This window comes from Peromyscus maniculatus, chromosome 2 (assembly GCF_049852395.1).
Source record: "Peromyscus maniculatus bairdii isolate BWxNUB_F1_BW_parent chromosome 2, HU_Pman_BW_mat_3.1, whole genome shotgun sequence".
Taxonomy (NCBI): domain Eukaryota; kingdom Metazoa; phylum Chordata; class Mammalia; order Rodentia; family Cricetidae; genus Peromyscus; species Peromyscus maniculatus.
This window is the reverse complement of record NC_134853.1, coordinates 173,170,871-173,189,356: the sequence shown is the minus strand read 5'-3', so window position 1 is coordinate 173,189,356 and position 18,486 is coordinate 173,170,871. Positions and strand designations below refer to the sequence as shown.

Sequence of the window (18,486 nt, the reverse complement as noted above, 5' to 3'; positions counted from 1 at the left end):
TCATTTCAGAAGGCACAAATTAGTCAGACTGGGTGTCAGGGACCAGCTGGAACATAGGCAACCAGTAGGCACCCTCAGGCTCTGGGTTCCTAGGTGAAAGTCTGTTCTTCAAGAGAGCTCCCACCAGACCAAAGAAGCTCTGTGCCAGCCCAAAATAACTCAGTCCTTCCAACGTTTATTATAATGGGTCAACAGCAGGAAGAGGGTCAGAGGGATGGGACTCCAGGCTTATTTGTTCTTCATGTAGATCTTGGGGGTCTGCCAGCTCTCGGGGGCTTCCTTCAGGCCTGCCTTCAGCCAGATGCGCTTCAAATCTTTCTCAAACTTGATCTGCAAGGGCAGAGGGGGCAACCAACTCATTCTTAGCAAGCCAAGCACTCTCAACCACTACCAATCAAGGTCCAAGGGAGAGCCCATATTCACCTGCTTCCTTTTCAGACGTCCTTCCTGGACTTTACGTCGTTGAAACCGTGTCCTCTTGATCAGCTTACGGTATTTGTGGTGGTTCATCTTCCGTCTTCGGATCTTCAGCACATTTTTGCACTTCACTGGAGTGGCATCCCAGACGTCCCTGACTCCCTGCTTGGCTTCCTCCTCCTGGCTGGGCGGACACTTGTAGTAGTGGGAGGGAACCACAGTCATTGGGACCCCAACATCCAGTCTGGGCAATAGGTATCGAGCAGTCAGCCAGCTCTCTAGTGGACTGATGGACATCTTCCTGGGGACCAGGAACTCCTCAAGTTCCAATTGGGACCCCTTACCAGGGAGGGAGGCAGCCCGACTTAGGCTTGCAGGCTGCAAACTGTAAAGGGGTCGAAAAACATGGCTGCCGATCACCCAGGAGCCAGGCCAGGAACGACTGAAACCTAGGGGAAACAACAGAGTCGCTACTAGTGAGACCACACCAGATCAGAACACTACTACTCCTCAGACGTGGGCAACACGTACACCCAAAACGGGAAAACCTGGACCTTATTCTTTAGCCTAAAGTTGTGATGTACCCCTCCATATTACATCGAAGTTCGCAGGGAAAAGTCTGTGGACAGGTCCCTAATTCCAGTAGCAAGTTAAGACTGCTGAAGGAGAGCTGGGCCGCTCATCCGCAACCCAGGCGTGGCTTCCGCGTCCACGGGGCCTCTTACCTGCCCAGGGAACAGCCCTGACCAGCTGTGAAGTCAGGCGCGCCAGGAACATGGTGAGTTGATGGCCAGGCCACAGGTGCTCAAAGCTAAAATACAGGTACCAGTTGCGGTCATGCAGAGGCGGTGGACAGTGTTATTAGTTGTCGCCCGCAGGCCAGGCCGCATGGCTCACATACCCCCACCACCCAGGATCCCCCTGACAAGCAATGAGGCATCTTCAACGTCGCTCTTGGCTTAAATCCTGCCTCTACTTGTCTCCACCAACGCGACCCCCGCAAGCCACCCACCCACTGTTTCTGCTCAGGCACCCGAACCCACAGCGCGGGATAGTGTCAACGCTCGAACGCACCAAACAGAACCAGGCCGACAGCGGCCGGTAGCCTCTCATCTTTCCAGTTCCCCTACAGCTTATTGCTTTCAAGCTTCCGACACACAGACCCAACCCCGGAAGTTAAAACTGACCACTATGCCTCTGACCTTGAGAACTTCCGGCCTGTAAACAGTTCCGCCCCACCCTGATCCTACCCAGCGCCCTCTACTTCCGGTCTGTAAGCTGGGAAGGGTTCCGCCCCACCCTGATCCTACCCAGCGCCCTCTGGCGCCCGACTCTGCGTCAACCCATCTCTTGGGCGCCCGCTAGCAATCGCTTCCGGTTAGAGGGACCGCTCCCTCCGCCCCAGTTCTCCAGCAGCTCGTCAGTTCCGGACAAGAAAACAACCAAAACCCTACATCGGTCCACAATCCCCGATAGTGCTCTGTGCGCACGCGTGGACTTGAGCAATATTTTTGTTGTTTCGTCTCTCCACAAGGCCTGTAGGACTGCGGAAATGACATGATGCAGCGACGAAAGAATTTGGAGCTCCTCCTGTTAGGGCTGGAGATGGTTTAGGAATAGCCCTGTGGCTTATGATGGGTGCAAAATAGGACTCGCAGGGCTTCTTGAGTTCTCAGGAATTCGGTGCTCTTCCTGAACATACTGCTCCTGCGGCCCTATCTGTTAACCTGACAGCCACCTCTCCCCGCCAATCTCAAGTGAGAGGTCCTAAATCCTATATGGACCGTTTCTAAAGCAAACAAGTTCCAATCGTGTACCTGAGGGGGGGGGGGAAGACCTGCAACGTTAGTTTTTGGGTTGTTTTTTCCAGACAGAGTTCCTCTGTGTAACAGAGCCTTGGTTGTCCTGGAACTCCCTTTGTAGACCTGGCTGGTCTCGAACTCACGGAGCTCGGCCTGCCTCTGCTTGCTGTTTGTTCACACGTTAATTTTTAACCCCAAAACCTAAAGCAGCCTCTGTGGAATATGGGTGCTGCTTCCCACAGCAAGACCCTAGCATTTCATACTACACCTCTCTCACTCAGAAAGGCCAGTCTGCCACGATGGACAGGGGCACCTGCTTTAAGAAAGGTCCAAGACTCAGGATCTCCTTCATTTGAGAAACTGCTTATGCTTTGCATGAGGGATTTCTGGGGAATCTTAGCAAGGAGTGGCCAAATGTGTCATCCCCAGGCACTAACCTAGCTAACAGTTAGTGGCAGGAGCATAAATCAGTAATGAGGACGGAAACTGCAGGCTCTAGTCTGGCTCTATAACTGAGGTCACAAAGTGATGTTGTATATACCCTACCTTCCAGAGGTGATGCCTGAGATTTTTAAACACAAAGGTTTATGTCTTTTCTAATGGTGTTTCACAGCATACATGTAGAGGTCAGAGGATGACTTGGTAGTCAGTTCTCTTCTTCCACCTTTACTTGGATTACACGGATGGATCTGATTCAGGTTGTCAGGCTAGTGTGGCAAGCACTGAACCCACTGAGCCACACATTGCACTAACCCAAACAGGAAGGTTTATACACATTAGATTATCTTCAGTTCAGTCTCTTCCCCTGGGTTTAGCCACAAAGGGCAAAATGGTGCCCTCCAGACTCCAGCCTTCATCTTGGTGCTTCCAGTCCTCAACATCATCAACTGTCACTTGATGACCTATTTATCTCCCTGTACTCTACCTAGTTAGATGAAAATGGAAGACCTAAACCAAGGATCCAAAGCGATAAATAAATCCATCAGAGAGGTGATGATGTTGAGAACAATTCAGATAAGGGACCAATAGGACAAAGGGCAAGTGGAAACCCATGTCTTGGAAACAAAGCAATCAGCATCCTTCTTCCCCAATCCCAGAATTAGCCAGTTTCTGATCTTTAGGGAGGCATGAAATGCCAAGCTTGTTGAGATCCCAATACCTCAACAGACCCCAGGCCAAAACAAGGGGCCCAACCAGCATAGGGCAGCTGCTTGGCCATGGTGGCAATGAAACATGGGTACATATCTGTGACACTGTGACAACGTACTGCTGGTATGAGCCAATCTTGGCAAGGCAGAACTGAAACTACAAAGATCAATTCTTCATAAAAACCCAAAGAAAAAGCACTGGTGGGGTTGAAGAGATGGCTCAGCAATTAAGAGCACTTCCTGCTGTTCCATAGGATTTTAGTTTGTTCCCAAGACCCTGATCAGATCCTGGTGTGCCTTCAATGCCAGCATTCAGCAAGCAGAGGAAGACGATCTTAAGTTCTAGATTACCTTAGTCTACAAAGCAAAACCATTTCTAAAAGAAAAAAGAAAAATCACTGGTAGAAGATTTGAGGGGAAGGTGTGTGTGTTTTCTTTAGAGGATAGAGGAGCATTTAAGAGTGTGAGTGGCCTAAGGTATCCCAGTCTGTGATGAAGAGCCCTAATATTGGGCCACAGAAGCCCAATACTAGCTGGCTTGTGCCAGTCAGGGTAACACCTTACTTTAGCTCAACGGTGGAGTGCCAGAGCCAGCGTATATATGTCTTTTATTTATTCATTTATTTATTTTTGGAGGTGAAGGAGAAGCGCAGTTCAAGATAGGGTTTCTTCATGTAGCCTTGGCTGTCCTGGAACTTGCTGGCCTTGAACTCACAGAGACAGCCTGCCTCTGCCTCCCAAGTGCTGGGATTAAAGGAGTTTACCACCACCACCACCACCACCACCACCACCACCACCACCACCACCACCACCACCACCACCACCACCACCACCACCACCATCTTATCCTAACATAGTTAGTTATGAAGCTTGTTGAACATTGTGTATTTTAAAAATTTTATTAGTTTTAAATTTATTAGATGTATTTATTCATTGTAATTGTTTTGCCTGCATGTATGTATGTGTACCATGTTCAAGCTTGGTGTCAATGGAGGCCTGAAAAGGCCATCAGATCCCCTGGAACAAGAGTTACAGGTGGTTGTGACCCTCCTAGTATGGGTGATGGGAACTAAACCTGGGTCCTTTGAAAGAGAGATGCCAAATCTTAGATAAGATTTCAAGTAGTCCAGTCTGCCTCAAACTCAGTACATAAGATGGTCTTAAAACTACTGATACTCGCAAGTCTGCCTCCATGTTCCACCACACCTAGTTTATCCCCTAGTGCTGGGGATCAAACCCAGGGTTTTGGGCATGCTAAGCAAGCATTCAATTAAGCTACATTCCTCAACTCCACTTTTTACTTAATTGAGACATGGTTTCACTATGTACTGGCCTGGAACTCATTAAAGAGACCAGGCTAGCCTTGAACTCATAGAGATCAACCTATCTTTGTCTCCCAAGTGCTCAAATTAAAGGCATGTGCTATCACAGTTGGAAACCCCTTCTTTTTTTTTTTTAAAGATTTATTTATTATGTATACAGTGTTCTGTCTGCACACCAGAAGAGGGCACTAGACTCATTATAGATGGTTGTGAGCCACCATGTGGTTGCTGGGAATTGAACTCAGGACCTCTGGAAGAGCAACCAGTGCTCTTAACCTCTGAGCCATCTCTCCAGCCCCCCAGAAACCCCTTCTTGATTAAACTAAATAGTTAAGGGAAAAATTCTAACACAAAACATACTGTGTGTGTGTGTGTGTGTGTTTAACTTTTATCTAAAATCTAAATGTTACTGGAGTATTATACAAGATGAAAAAGCTGTATTGCCTCCTGCATCAAAGTGATAAGTGCACAACAGTATCACTGTGCCTGATGCAGAACCTAAGAACAAGGCAAACAGTGGCTTCTGTACCCTTTGTTACATGGATTCCCTTAGAGCAGTGATTCTCAACCTTCCTAATGCTGTGACCCTTTAATGCAATTCCTCATGTTATGGTGACACCCAACCATAAAATTATTTTCATTACTAATTCAAAACTGTAATTTTGTTTGTTTTTGGTTTTTTATTTTTTTGAGAAGGGTTTCTCTGTGTAGTTTTGGTGCCTGTCCTGGATCTCACTCTGTAGACCAGGCTGGCCTCAAACTCAGAGATCCACCTGGCTCTGCCTCCTGAGTGCTGGGATTAAGGGCATGCGCCACCACCGCCAAGTCCCATAACTGTAATTTTGCTACTGTTCTGAGTTGTAATGTAAACATCTGTTTTCCGATGGTCTTGGGTGACCCCTGTGAAAGGGTTGTTCCACTCCAAAGGGGATGCAACCCAGTGGTTGAGAGCCACTGCCACAGAGGTAGAGAAAGGTTGATCATACCACCCTCAGACAGGGGATACCAGGATGAACTGTCTTTTCTTGCCAGGGCCCACAAATACCTTGCTGAACCTGTATTGGTCTCAATGATCACCATGACCTGGGAGCCACTGCAGTAGAGTTGATCCACCTGCTACTTCTTTGTGTAGGGACAGGGAACCATGAAGCTGGCCTGAGCAGGATTTCACTAGCCCCAGCAATGATACTCAAAGCATATGCAGGCTAGCTGGAGGCACTGATGTTCTGCTATTGAGGGTGGGGTAAGGTATAGGGAACAAGGCCCATACTTGTCTCTAGGAGCTAGTCTAAGGAAGTGACCCCTGGCAGAAGAGCCAGTACATTTTTACAGGCAATACTCATCCAAAGAATAGGCCTGCTCATCTTACCTGTCTTACTGTCTGTCCACAGTGGTTCAGATCACAATCTGAACTCAGGAGCCTTATTCTTGGCTGTCCCTGTACCTAAACCAAACTTTAAGTTACAATAAACCCATGACCCTTAGTCTGGAGAGTTCAGCTGACACTGATGTCCTATCTTCCCTCCGGTTGCACTCCAGAAAACAGCCTTTCGTCTCTAAGAGCAGATGGCTTCAGGAACGCACAGAGCTTAATACAAAAATCAACACTTTAATGAGAACTGGGAGCAAAGATCAGGGGATATACAGCTCATATTTCCCCTAGAATAGCTAAACTGGCAGTGCACAGTTGCACACAAACACTCCCACTATGCCTGAGTCCCACAGCCAAGTCCCAGGCATGCACATAAGAAAACAAGCAGAATGACAGCCCACAAAGTCTTACATCCCAAGTGTCCTGAGAATTTTTGTTTATTCAACCTCGTAAAATTTCTCTAGAGCTGGTGGCCTGCACTCAGCATTGCACAGATAAAAATATATGACTTTCAACACAGACCTAAATACCTTCACAATTTAAAAATCAGAATTCTCTATACAAGTGTTAAGCTAACAGAATTCAAATTCTGAGTTTTTATATATAGCTGTCACTTGTATTAAACACATGTTTATTTACAACGTGAATAGAGAACAGGGGCGGGGCTTTTAAGGCCATTTTCTCATTGTGAAACACTGGAAAATATGTACACAAGTATAACCTAATATAGGCGGACATTTGAAAAATCATCTTTCTTGGCTTAACGTAATTGAGTATCAGTTTAGGAGTGAAGAGACAGCTTATCAATAGCACCAAGCCACACCAATGGGGACGAGTGCCTTTGCTGTTCCATCCAGCTACCTGAAGGTCAGCAGTTGAGGTGGACCTTCAACTAGGACAGATGTGCAGCACTCCTCAGGCCAGCCTGAAGGGTACCTTGCTCACTGTCCCATCAGTTAAATTCACCTCAAGGTCCAATTGAAAACACTTCCAAAAAATATCATGCTACAAGGCCACTGAAGCCAAGGTGTGCCCAACAGGGAGGGACCAAGGGCAGCCACCAGGGAACCCATCTCACCTCCGATGTCTGCTGTGTGCCGGGTGGTCCCGCTCATAGCGATGGCCTGTGCGCTCATATGACCTTGAACGCTCTCGTCTTTGATCTCTATAGTAATGACTTTTCTTCTTGTATTTTCCAGAATTGTCTGTCCGCTCTCGTGACCGGCTTCGAGAACGAGAGGAGCTCCGGCTACGAGACTTGTGTGGCTTCTGGGTGAGGTACTTGCAGTCCTTTGACTTCCGGGAGGTCCTCACTTCTGAGCCTTTGTAGGGAGCACCACGGTGTACTTGCCTTGGAGGAGAGTCACTGCGGCTCCGAGAACGACTCTGTGACTTGGACCCACCTGAGGTAGAGGCACTATCACTTTTCCTGTGGAGAGAAAAACATACATGTGACCACAAGTGTGGCCACCTGTCCTGGCCAAGCCCTAACAAAGCAGAGGAGTTGGCAAAGGGGTTCGTTTTGTTTTGTTTCATTTTTCAAGACAGGGTTTCTCTATGTAGCCCTGGCTGTCCTGGAACTCACTACGTAGACCAGGCTGGCATCTAACTCAGAGATCTGTCTGCCTCTTTCTTCCAAGTGCTCAGATTAAAGGCATGTACCACCACCAGCTGGCAGCAAAGGGACTCTTAAATTCAGAGAAAGAAAAACCACATCAGGTTAAGAGCCACTGCCCTACTAGGCATGGTGGCACACACCTTCAATCCAAGCACTTGGGAGGCAGTCTGCTCTACAGAATGAGTTCCAGGACAGCCAGAAAGACACAGAAAAGAAACCCTGTCTCAAATAAAATAAAAAGGCGCCAATGTCTGCACTATTGTGAGTGACATCTATGTCCCCTCCTACTACCCTAGGAAAATGCCCCAGGCACACACCTTCTCTTTGGAGAAGCAGACCGTGACGGGGATCTTGAGTAGCTCTGTTCACGGCTCCTGCTCTGACTTCGACTCTCGTGCCCTTTTGGCAAGCTGCAAACAGGAGCGGAGTAGTTTCAGACCTGTAATACCTTAGCCTTCAGTGTCTATCTAGGCACACATGAGCATCTTACCCATTCACGGGGCTGTCTGCCTTGGCTTTCTTTGGGCCCTCCACTTTCCGTTTGGCATTCTTCACAGAGAGTGGGGAAGACTTGTTTCCTTTACCTTCTTTGGGAGATTCTACTGAATCAAATAAGAAATTAAAACCATAATCAGAAATCTCTTCAAAAGGAAATACAGTAGCAAAGCAAGACAAGACCATCTGTACTACCCTGGAACCCAGAATGAAAATGCACACAACACACAGATAGGCCTTTTGTTCAGACCTATTTTGCCCAGGGACCAGGGAATGAGTATCATATTCTATGTTCTAACAATATAATCATAGACTCTAAGCTTAAAAATTTAGCTGGGTGTGGGGTGTTGCATGCCTTTAATCCCAGTACTCAGCAGACAGATCTCTGTGAGTTAGAGGGTAGCTTGATCCACAAAGTTAGTTTCAGAACATCCAGAGCTGTTGTACAGAAAAAAGAAAGAGAGAGAGAGAGAGAGAGAGAGAAGGAAGGAAGGAAGGAAGGAAGGAAGGAAGGCAGGCAGGCAGGCAGGCAGGAAGGAAGGAAGGAAGGAAGGAAGGAAGGAAGGAAGGAAGGAAGGAAGGAAAGAAAAAGAAAGAAAGAAAGAAAGAAAGAAAGAAAGAAAGAAAGAAAGAAAGAAAGAAAGAAAGAAAGAAAGAAAGGAAGGAAGGAAGGAAGGAAGGAAGGAAGGGAAGAAGGAAGGAAAGAAGGAAGGAAGGAGGGAGGGAAGAAGGGAGGGAGGGAGGAAAGAAAGAAAGAAAGAAAGAGAGAGAGAGAGAAAGAAAGAAAAGAGAGAGAGAGAGAGAGAGAGAGAGAGAGAGAGAGAGAGAGAGAGAGAGAAAGGAAAAAAACAGCATTTCAGAAAGGCTGTCCACATTTCTTAGTATGAAAACAATTCCTGGGGCCTCCCTGACTTATTTTAAGGACCATCAACAGACAGCTATGGATTCCAGAGTACTGTTGAGATAAGCTGCAGGCTCAACTCCAAGACAGATCTGGGAGGGAGTAGCACATGTCCCCAAACCAAAATTCAGGTTCCAAATTGCTCCCTTGTGAGGAATAAAGTCTGAACACTTACCCAGCTTGGGAGCAGGTGAGAACCCCGCAGCACTGTCCAGAACTGGAGCACTCCCTGGTAGCAGCCCCCTAGCTCGTGCCTTGGCCTCTTCAATGGCATGCTTTCTCTTTTCCACCTCACTTTCTAGGTGTGTCAAATCAACCTGAAAAGCCAGAATCATCCAATCAGAACCAAATGCTTCTGGCCAAACACAAGCATATAATCCACACAAAAAAACACAGAGGAACCTTTTTCCGTGTATAAAGCTGAAGGATCTTAAAGCAAATTTCTTGAATTTCTTCTTCAGTTGCTCCAAACAAAAGAAACCAATGTGGACGATTGGGTAAAGGGATCTGTGAATACAAACGTTATCATGTCACTTTCCTTAAGAACTCCAAGGCTAGGTATGGTGGTGCACACCTTTAATCTTAGCACTCAGGAGCAGAGGCTGGATCTTTGTGAATCTGAGGATTCTCAAAAAACACCACCACTACCACCATCACCAACAAAACACTTCAAGACCAACAAGATTCTTAGGGCAACACCTGAAAACGGCCTGACAGTTACCAAGAAACTCTGTTGCTAATGAACCTAGTTTGACAAATACATTAACATTACTAGAGGGTGGAAAAAGGTCTAGAGTCTAAAACGCAGGCAGCCATATACTTACCTCCAGTGTCCGGGCAGCGAGGTAGATACAGGCACAAGCAATGCTCTCAGGTTGGAACCGCACAAAGACATCTGTGCGAAGGCTGTCATTCATGTAGTTCCTAAAAACAAAACCAGGAAGATTGTAATGATATGGGCAACTACGCCACTACCTGTCACCAAAGATTGTTATTCCTAAGGGTTCTACACTAGGATTGGGCTGGGAACTCTGGGAATCTCCAGAGATACCAGGGGACATTCTGAATACATGAAAGAAATCACTGGGGAAAAAAAGCTGGCTGAATGTCAAACAATACATGTTGCTATGAACGAGAACCGACTTTAACTTTACTTTTCCTTCTATATTTGGCCTGCTATCATGCAAAGCACAATGCTTAGAAAGAAAATGCTACTTAGTAGTTAAAATGAAGTTGATTAAAGAAATCTAAATGTTCAAAATCCATAGTGCAGAGAAACATGCAAACTCAAATGAGCAGGCTGAGCATGAAGCCTTGACTGTGAGACAAGCTGTCCTGTGTTCCTTTTCTTCAGGCAGCACTTGTGGCCCGGTCCTTCTCCAGATGACTGAGCCGCAGCTCCAGTGAGGGAGTCCACTTGGAAAAGGGAAAGGCCCTTGGGTGCAGTTCAGATGCATGGGCACATCATGCAGAGGAGGTCAACACCCAAGGGAATCCTCTTCTCAGGCTTATCAAAGAACGTTTCCAAACTGTCCCATTTCAACAAGGAGTCTTAAAATGAACATTCATAAAAATCAGACAGAAGCAACAAAACACTAAAAGTGGCAACAAGCTAAGTACACTTAAAAATACTATAATACTTTAGAAGATATATGTAAGTACAAAACTTCACATTTTTAGAAAAGTTAAAGGTCTTTAAAAATTGGCTACATCTTTAACATTTTCTTTATATATTTCTTTTAAATTTATAGTCTAAAACCAAATGGTAAACTAGCTTTATCAACAGTACAAAAACAATTCATAAGAAAACATGTTAAGAGGTTATATTATACACTGCTCAACATATCCAATAATGGTATAATACACACACCCTAATGTCAGGCTGTACCTCATAAGATTTAGCTACCCCCACCCAGTATCTTTGCCCTAAAACCTTAGAGAAAGTAACATTCAAACCCAATTTGATATTCTAAACAGTAAATTCTACATATGTCTATAAGAGGCAGCTGGCCCTGGAAGCATTAACTCTACACATCAGAAGGGAAGCCAGAATGATAGCTGCACTATCCATCTCTCAGGAGCCATTCTGTGGCTAAACAGCATAAACATTCACAAATATAACCATCAATAACTTTATTACTAATAAGGAATTTTTAGTATTCAAATGTACTAACTCATTAATTTTAACTTCTAAAAACAAGTGAAATCCTTTAAAGGTGTATTTAAATTTATGCTACATTTGAAATAAGTTACAATAGTTTAACTTAAAGATGCATACCTTTACTGGAATGAGTGCCATTTAAGCTGCTGAAAAGAGCAACTGTAGGACTTGGGAGAAATAATGTCAAGATCTAGCAACAGCCTGAATTTCCACCATGCCAATTTGTCACTTCAGTTCTTACAGCTTTCTATACATTTTTTTTTTTTTAACAAGAAAGGTATTGCATCTTTATTGCACAGGTACAGCAGTTTTAAAAGGACAAAATTCAAGTTAAGACAGTTATCAACTCTAATTGATTGATACAATTACCAAGCACGACAGGATTAACAAGAAGCACAATCGTCAGAGAACCACAAGCAGCAGTCGGCCATGACTATACTATCAGGTACGCATACCACCAGTCTAGAGCCAGCCTTCGGTGGAGAGCCTGCACTGGATTGGCTGAAGACGGCCGCTGTCCCTGCACCAAAGCGCTTGGACAGCAGAGGAGAAGTCTTAGTCACTTACCCTCAGAGGCTACCCTTTGATTGAAAGAGTACAGAAAAGAAAAGTCAAAATAGGTTCTCTATAAAGCATGTCATAGCACCAGACAATTCAGTCAGCAATTATGACCCCTACAGACTTAACTCTGTGGGGGAAATATACCCCAACACCAAATTGTTACTTCAGGCTTCATTCTAGCATATGCCTGCTAAAACCAACCCAGGACTGCATCAAAACCCCTTCCCTTCCCTAAATTCTCTGAAAACAATACCACTGATTCTGTGGTTGGGACTATCACCTATAACATTCCTATACCCAGCCACCAAACCCCAGAGGGAAGCCCACTGACTACTCTCCCAGGGTGGAAGCATTGGAAATACAGGGGCAGGGGTGGATGGGCCACCTACCGTTAAGCCTGTCCCTGTCATTTGGGGGGAGGCACTGGGACAATTCCAGACCATAACCAAGTCATGGGATGACAACCCACTGCCCAAGTGCCTCAAGTAATACATTCCTGAACTGCCCTTGCTGGTCTCATAAAACAAGGAAAATCAACTCACCATGCAGTCTGGACCAGGTGTTGATTACGCTCACACTCTAACACCTGAAGGTACATAACGATTATCTGGAAGATATGGGTCAGGCAGTTATTACCAAAAACTTGGAGAGCAGGGAACTCAGATCTTGGTGTCCATGCAGCAAAAGAACCTCAAGCTATACCCCAGGGAGCTCCTGGTGACGTCCGGCAGACAGCTCCACTTTTGTGATGTGCTTGCTACCTGCTTTTATAGTTGGGCAGAGTGCACATGTGAAGACCAAGCTGCACCCATGGCATCGAAGGCCTTGTTTTCCATGTGGCTCATTTTCATTCTCGTTGACAACACCTTTTCCACCAGTGAGATTAGCCTGCCCTACACATCCCTTTACCCCAGTAGCCAACTTGTACAAAACATGAAAATACATTAAACAAATTAAGAAAAGTACTTAAAATATTTAGTGGGTGATAATGTCAGAAACTCAAATAAGCAAGAGAAGATGACAAGGCCACAGAAGTAAACATGAACTTTTGTTTGGTTTATTAAGGCAGGGTCTCACTATGTAGATCTGGCTGGCCTGGAGCTTGATATGCAGACCAGGTTGGCCTCAAACTCAGAGATCTGCGTCCCTTTTGCTACCCAAGTACTAGGATTAAAAGTGTATACTACTATGCCCAGCTAAGCCTGAAGCTTTAAAGACTTAGTTTAGCTAAACTAGGTAAGACACTCAAGAGACAGAACAATAAACTCATTTCTAATCAGCAAATGATATAAACTATTTTGGTTCATTTTGAAATAAAAGGATTCAGAATTGTTCTTGTTCTTCTACTGGAAATAGTAAAGCTAGCTTTTAAAAGTTAGTTCTTGACAGGCGGTGGTGGCGCACGCCTTTAGTCCCAGCACTCAGGAGGCAGAGCCAGGTGGATCTCTGTGAGTTTGAGGCCAGCCTAGTCTACAGAGTGAGATCCAATACAGGCACCAAAACTACATAGAGAAACCCTGTCTCGAAAGACCAAAACAAACAAACAAACAAAGTTAGTTCGTAAGGGCTAAGGAGAAAGCTCAGTCAGTAAAGTGCTTGCCTCACAATCCCTAGAATGCATATGAAAATGGTGGATGGGGTAGCTCACTTTTGAGAAGTAGATACAGAAGGATTTGGGAAATAGAGACAGAAGGATTCCTGGGACTCACTGGCCAGCCAGTCTAACCTAATTGGTAAGGTCCAGGCCAATAAGACCACCTGTCCCAGGAGGAAATATTCCTGGCAATTTTATCTGGTCTCCAAATGTACTTGCACACACATGCACTTAAAAAAAAAAAAAAAAAAAAAAAAAAAAAATTACTGTTAAGAAAAATGTACGGGGTTGGAGAGATGGCTCAGAGGTTAAGAACACCGGCTGGGGGCTGGAGAGATGGCTCAGAGGTTAAGAGCACCGACTGCTCTTCCAGAGGTCCTGAGTTCAATTCCCAGCACCCACATGGTGGCTCACAACCACCTGTAATGAGATCTGGTGCCCTCTTTCGTATACATAATAAAAAAAAAAAAAAAAAAAAAAAAACACCGGCTGTTCATCCAGAGGTCCTGAGTTCAATTCCCAGCACCCACATGGTGGCTCACAACCATCTGTAATGAGATCTGGCTCCCTCTGCAGGAATACATGCACATAGAACATTGTATACATAATAAATAAGTAAATCTTAAAAAAAAAAAAAAAAAGAAAGAAAGAAAGAAAAGAAAAATTTACATGGGGCTGGTTAAGAGAACTTGACTTCTCTTTCAGAGGTCCTGAGTTTAATTTCCAGCAACCACATGTGGCTCACAACCATCTATAATAGGATCAGATCCCCTCTTCTTGTATGAATGAAGACAGAGCAATCATATACATAAACTGTATGAACAAATCTTTCTTCTTTCTTTCTTTTTGGTATTTCAAGACAAGGTTTCTCTGTGTAGCTTTCGAGCCTGTCCTGGAACTCGCTCTGTAGACCAGGTTGCCCTTGAACTCACAGAGATCTACCTGCCTCTGCCTCCCAAGTGCACAGATTAAAGCTGTATGCCACCACACCAGGCTAAGCCCTGCTTATTTTTGAAATAAGGTCTCATGCAGGGGAAGCTGGCCTCCTACTGGAAATGTAGCTAGAGATGTCTTTGAAATCCTAACCTGCTTGCCGCCAAGTCAGGCAAGAAAAATGTATTTTAATGGATTCAACTTCTAACTTTACCACTGCTTTTGAAAGCCCAGATCTAAAGGACATCATTTCAAAAACTCTTATATTACTAAAAGTAATATAAAAGGTTGATAAATAAAGGATTAATTTTACATTCTAGACATAAACAAGAAAACCAAATGAAGGGAACATTCGGTACTCTTCAAGGTCTTCACTTCAGCACATAGTAGAAGTCAGCTGAAGTATGGCTTAGTTGGCTGCAGGTGCCAAACCAAACCCACCTTATGAGGGTGCTTCACATGGACACAAAAGCCCAGCTCCTTAAGAACACGTCTTTCTGCCTTTATAATCTGGTTCTTTAAATTAACATACTCTTGATCCAGCACTAGAGGCACAGGTTTCCTGCAAAGACAGAGCATATATTCTCTATCAGGATCAATCAAGCAAAAGTCTTTCAGATTCCACCAAGTGATTACACTACAGTACCAGAAAGCTACAAATGTCACTTCCTTTAACAAAATTGCAAAACAGCCCTCAAACCTCAATTCTAACCTATGTACACTTTATTACTAACCTGCCCCTAGTCTCTACACATAAACAGTATTTAGCATATAAATACACCTCTTGAATATGGTGGAAGGTCTCAGGATATCTGCACAAGTGTTATATAACACCAAGATTCAAGACAAAAACATCAACCTTTCTGGTTGAATGGGAAACTACAGAATCAATAAAGTCATCCCTCAGTATGTACTGGAGCTGGTTCCATGACAACTTTCACCTAATACTAATATTAATATTAGTATTAATTTCACCTAATACCTATGAATGCTTAAATTTCTTATACAAAATGGTGGAATACCCCAAAGCACTTACATATAGCCTCCACACATTTCAAATCATATTTAGGTACTTCATGATACTTAGTACAATGTAAATGCTACACACATATAGTCATGGTACTGTTGTTTAAGGAATAGTGACAAGAAAGTCTATACATGTTCAGCACAGACACTGACTCCACTCCCTGCACTTCAATATTTTCAATCCAAGGTTGGTTGAACTCTTCAATGAGAAGGCTACAGATATAGACAGACCATCAAAAAAGAGACCAGGTTTAGCCTGGCATAGTGGCGCATGCCTTTGACTGCAGCACTCGGGAAGCAGAGGCAGGTGGATTTCTGTGAGTTTCGAGGCCAGCCTGGTCGACAGAGTAAATTCCAAGATAGTCAAAGGTCTACAAAGAAACCCTGTATTAAAAAACCAAACCAAACCAACAACAAAACAAGAGACCAGGTTATGTTTTAAAAGGTTTCTGTTAAGTTGGGCATAGTGGCACATTCCCCTAACCCAAGCACTCTAGGGGTCGAGACATCCATCTGAGTGAGGCCAGCCTGGTCTACATAAAGTTCCAGGCCAACTAAGGCTGCATAATAAGACTCTGGTACAAAAAAAAAGGCAGAACAAAATAAAAACTAAAAGGCTCCTGTGAAAAAGAACAGAAAGTCTGGGATAAGGTGTCTAGGGGCATGGTCCACTTCTAGGGACAACAGTTGTCTGGTTTTTTGTGTGGATACTTTTTTCTTTCTTTCTTTCTTCTTGTAATTTTGTATGGAGGAATGCTGTAGTCAGCTGCCTCCTTCTACTTCTACCATGGTAACCTCAGCATCCAACCCAGGGCCTCAGGCTTGACAGCAGGGTTCTTTTACCCACTACACCATCATCAACCCTGGGTGCGTGTTCTTGAAAACTTGTATTACATTGTTTGGTTTGTGGGTTGTGACTGTGGAGGACAAAGGACAACTGTGGGAGTCAATTCTCTCCTGCCATGTTGATCCTAGAGCTGAATTCACGGTCCTTTACCTGTTGAGACCCTCACTATTGCTTTTGGGTTTTACCTATTTTTGAGAAAGGATCTTCTTTTGTGACAGGGTCTTATGTACTCCAGGCTGGCTTCAAATTCATTATGTAACTGAGGATAGATGACCTTGAACTCTTGATCTTATTCCACCTCTCAATCACCAGGATTTCAATTGCATATCTCTACTTCTGATTCGCTCCAAGGGTGGGTTGGTTTTTGTTCATTTATTGTTGTTGTTTTGCTACACAGGGTTTCTCTGTGTAGCCCAGCTGTCTTGCAACTTAGCTCTGTAGCCCAGGCTGACCTCAAACTCAAATGAATCTCCTGCCTCTGCCTCCTGAGTGCTAGGATTAAAGGCTTGTGCCACCATGCCCAGTTCTCCATGAGTGTTTTAAAAAGCAGTATTTGGAGACAAGCATGCTTACACGTGTAATCTGAACATAAGGGGAGATTGAGATGGGACTGCTAAGAGGTTGAAATCAGCCTCACCTACATTTCAGGCCACTTACGGCTACACAGCAAGATCAGATATCAAAACAAGACAAATTCTAGGGATAGTTCTGTTAATCACTTTGGAAGGATACAAATGCTTCCTGGCAAGGAGAGGCCAGGAATGCTGGTCAACATAATACAATGCTGGGACAACTCCCTTAATGAAGAATCACCAGCCCAGAAACATGGAGAAAACAGGAGAACAGGGTGGTGAGCTGATGTGGTCACAGAGGAATTGTCCCAGCAGACCTAGAACAGCCAGCTTTCCTGCTTAATGTGCTCCCCTACTGCTACCTCTAGACAGCATCAGGCACTCGGGAACAAGCTACTGTAAATCCACAGGTTGGTATTACAATACCAGACACACAAGCTCTGGAAAGGACTCACTTTTTCTCTCTTAGATGCCGAAGGCGATGGAATACATTGATGACATCCCTGATTCGTCTTGGAGCCTCTTCTATTTTGGAAGCCAGGTGAACACAAGCCATGGACACATGCTGAAATGTACATTGGGACACAGGTGTTTTTCCCCAACCTGAGGACCTTCCAGGGCGTTAAAAACTATTAGGAGCAAAAAGAAAGTACAGAGACAGGCCTCCAGGGAGAGAACTGTATAGACATTGCAGGACAGAATTCAGTTCACTAAGTAGCACGCAGAACAAGCCAGGTTTCCTCCCAATTCATCTCTCTGATAAAACAAAGAAGCCTACCTCCATGGAATGTTTCACGAAGGACTTAGTGTAAAAGAATCGCTGGAACAACACCTGCCCTGTAGCCATGGCCACCTAGGGACGGAGAAGATTCCATCACTTTTGAACGCAGAACTCAAACCTGTCTCAGCTGAAATGTCATGTGTAGTTCCCCCTAGGACAAATACCCACGGCAGTTTCCATTTCCCCAAAGAATTTCTGTCTCGCGAGTTTGTCCTGGGGTTTGTAAGAGGGCCTTCGCCCGAGGGGGAGGGGGAGGGGAAGCCGGTCAGCGGTCAGGTTTGAAGCATGGACTCAGGGGGATCATGTCCAGGCTGCGGTGCGGGCCGGGCTCCGACCTCAGTCATGGTCTAGGTCCGGTTGGCTCCGGGACGGGGGCCAAGCCGACAACAAAGGCCTGGCACTCTCGGCCGGCCGGCCGGCGGACGGTTACCTATAAAGCTCGCGGCCGCACCCTTACCTGCGGCAGGCGAAGCAGGATGCCGGCTGCCTGGATGAGCTCGCAGCCCACCACGCGGAGGCCGGTCTCTGTGTCGATATCGAGACCGCTCGACATGGATGGCGTGAAGCGAAGCTTGTCGTCGGGCAGCAAGCAGTTCTCCAAAGTGATGAGCACGCCCGAGTATAGCCTGTCACCGATCAGTACCCCCTGAGACCCTGGGGCGGCTCCCCCCGAGCCGGAAGAGCCGGCCGCCAACGCAGGAGCCGCCAACACCGAAGCCCCGGCCGCCGACGCCGCCATTTTGTGCCGCCGATTCTTTTTCGGGCCCTTCCCGGAGGGCGGCTCCTCGCGACGATCGCAGCCGCCCCGCCCCGCCTCCGCCCATTGGCTGCACGTCACCGCCGCCTCGACCCCGTTGGCCGTACGACCTGTTCTTCTGTTTCGCGTCAGGCTCTGACGCCGGAAGTGGCCACGGGAGGGGCTGCTCGTTACCCATT

At 45.6% G+C, this 18,486-nt stretch overlaps 2 protein-coding genes across 7 annotated transcripts; both read right to left on the bottom strand.

The window, feature by feature from the left end:
- Nucleotides 1-155: 155 nt before the first annotated feature.
- Aurkaip1 (aurora kinase A interacting protein 1) lies at nt 156-1,628 on the bottom strand. Of its 3 annotated transcripts, none has more exons than XM_006992362.4 (4): nt 1,492-1,628; nt 1,143-1,228; nt 424-866; nt 156-330 (listed from the first exon to the last, which is right to left on the bottom strand). In XM_006992362.4, exons 2-4 carry the CDS (start codon nt 1,192-1,194, stop codon nt 229-231), a joined length of 597 nt encoding a protein of 198 aa, XP_006992424.1. In that variant the 5' UTR covers nt 1,195-1,228; nt 1,492-1,628; the 3' UTR covers nt 156-228. The 3 variants fall into 3 exon arrangements, with proteins under 3 accessions (XP_006992424.1, XP_042128258.1, XP_042128257.1); XM_042272324.2 differs by having other exon boundaries at nt 1,461-1,561; XM_042272323.2 differs by having other exon boundaries at nt 1,430-1,552.
- Nucleotides 1,629-6,278: 4,650 nt separating this feature from the next.
- On the bottom strand, nt 6,279-18,289 carry Ccnl2 (cyclin L2). 4 transcript variants are annotated; one of them, XM_006992363.4, is made up of 11 exons: nt 18,008-18,289; nt 17,548-17,622; nt 17,225-17,334; nt 14,766-14,886; nt 12,340-12,404; nt 9,900-9,999; nt 9,478-9,582; nt 9,251-9,392; nt 8,170-8,281; nt 7,997-8,089; nt 6,279-7,490 (listed from the first exon to the last, which is right to left on the bottom strand). In XM_006992363.4, the coding sequence occupies exons 1-11, from the start codon at nt 18,287-18,289 to the stop codon at nt 7,136-7,138; spliced, it is 1,560 nt and encodes a 519-aa protein (XP_006992425.1). In that variant the 3' UTR covers nt 6,279-7,135. The 4 variants fall into 4 exon arrangements, with proteins under 4 accessions (XP_006992425.1, XP_006992426.1, XP_015841478.1 ...); XM_006992364.4 differs by having other exon boundaries at nt 8,170-8,278; XM_015985992.3 differs by lacking the exons at nt 12,340-12,404; nt 14,766-14,886; nt 17,225-17,334; nt 17,548-17,622; nt 18,008-18,289 and adding an exon at nt 11,692-11,818.
- Nucleotides 18,290-18,486: the final 197 nt, after the last annotated feature.

Excerpts from the sequence above, each read along its gene's own strand:
- Aurkaip1 (XM_042272323.2), bottom strand. The coding sequence starts at position 1,530 with ATGAGAGGCTACCGGCCGCTGTCGGCCTGGTTCTGTTTGGTGCGTTCG. Across the intron at positions 1,229-1,429 it reads TGCCTGAGCAGAAACAGTGG|CTTTGAGCACCTGTGGCCTG; the intron begins GTGGGTGGCTTG and ends CCTGTATTTTAG. Across the intron at positions 331-423 it reads GACGTCTGAAAAGGAAGCAG|ATCAAGTTTGAGAAAGATTT; the intron begins GTGAATATGGGC and ends CTGCCCTTGCAG.
- Ccnl2 (XM_006992363.4), bottom strand. The coding sequence starts at position 18,289 with ATGGCGGCGTCGGCGGCCGGGGCTTCGGTGTTGGCGGCTCCTGCGTTG. Across the intron at positions 14,887-17,224 it reads CGGCATCTAAGAGAGAAAAA|GAAACCTGTGCCTCTAGTGC; the intron begins GTGAGTCCTTTC and ends CTGTCTTTGCAG. Across the intron at positions 9,583-9,899 it reads TCGCTGCCCGGACACTGGAG|ATCCCTTTACCCAATCGTCC; the intron begins GTAAGTATATGG and ends TTGTATTCACAG.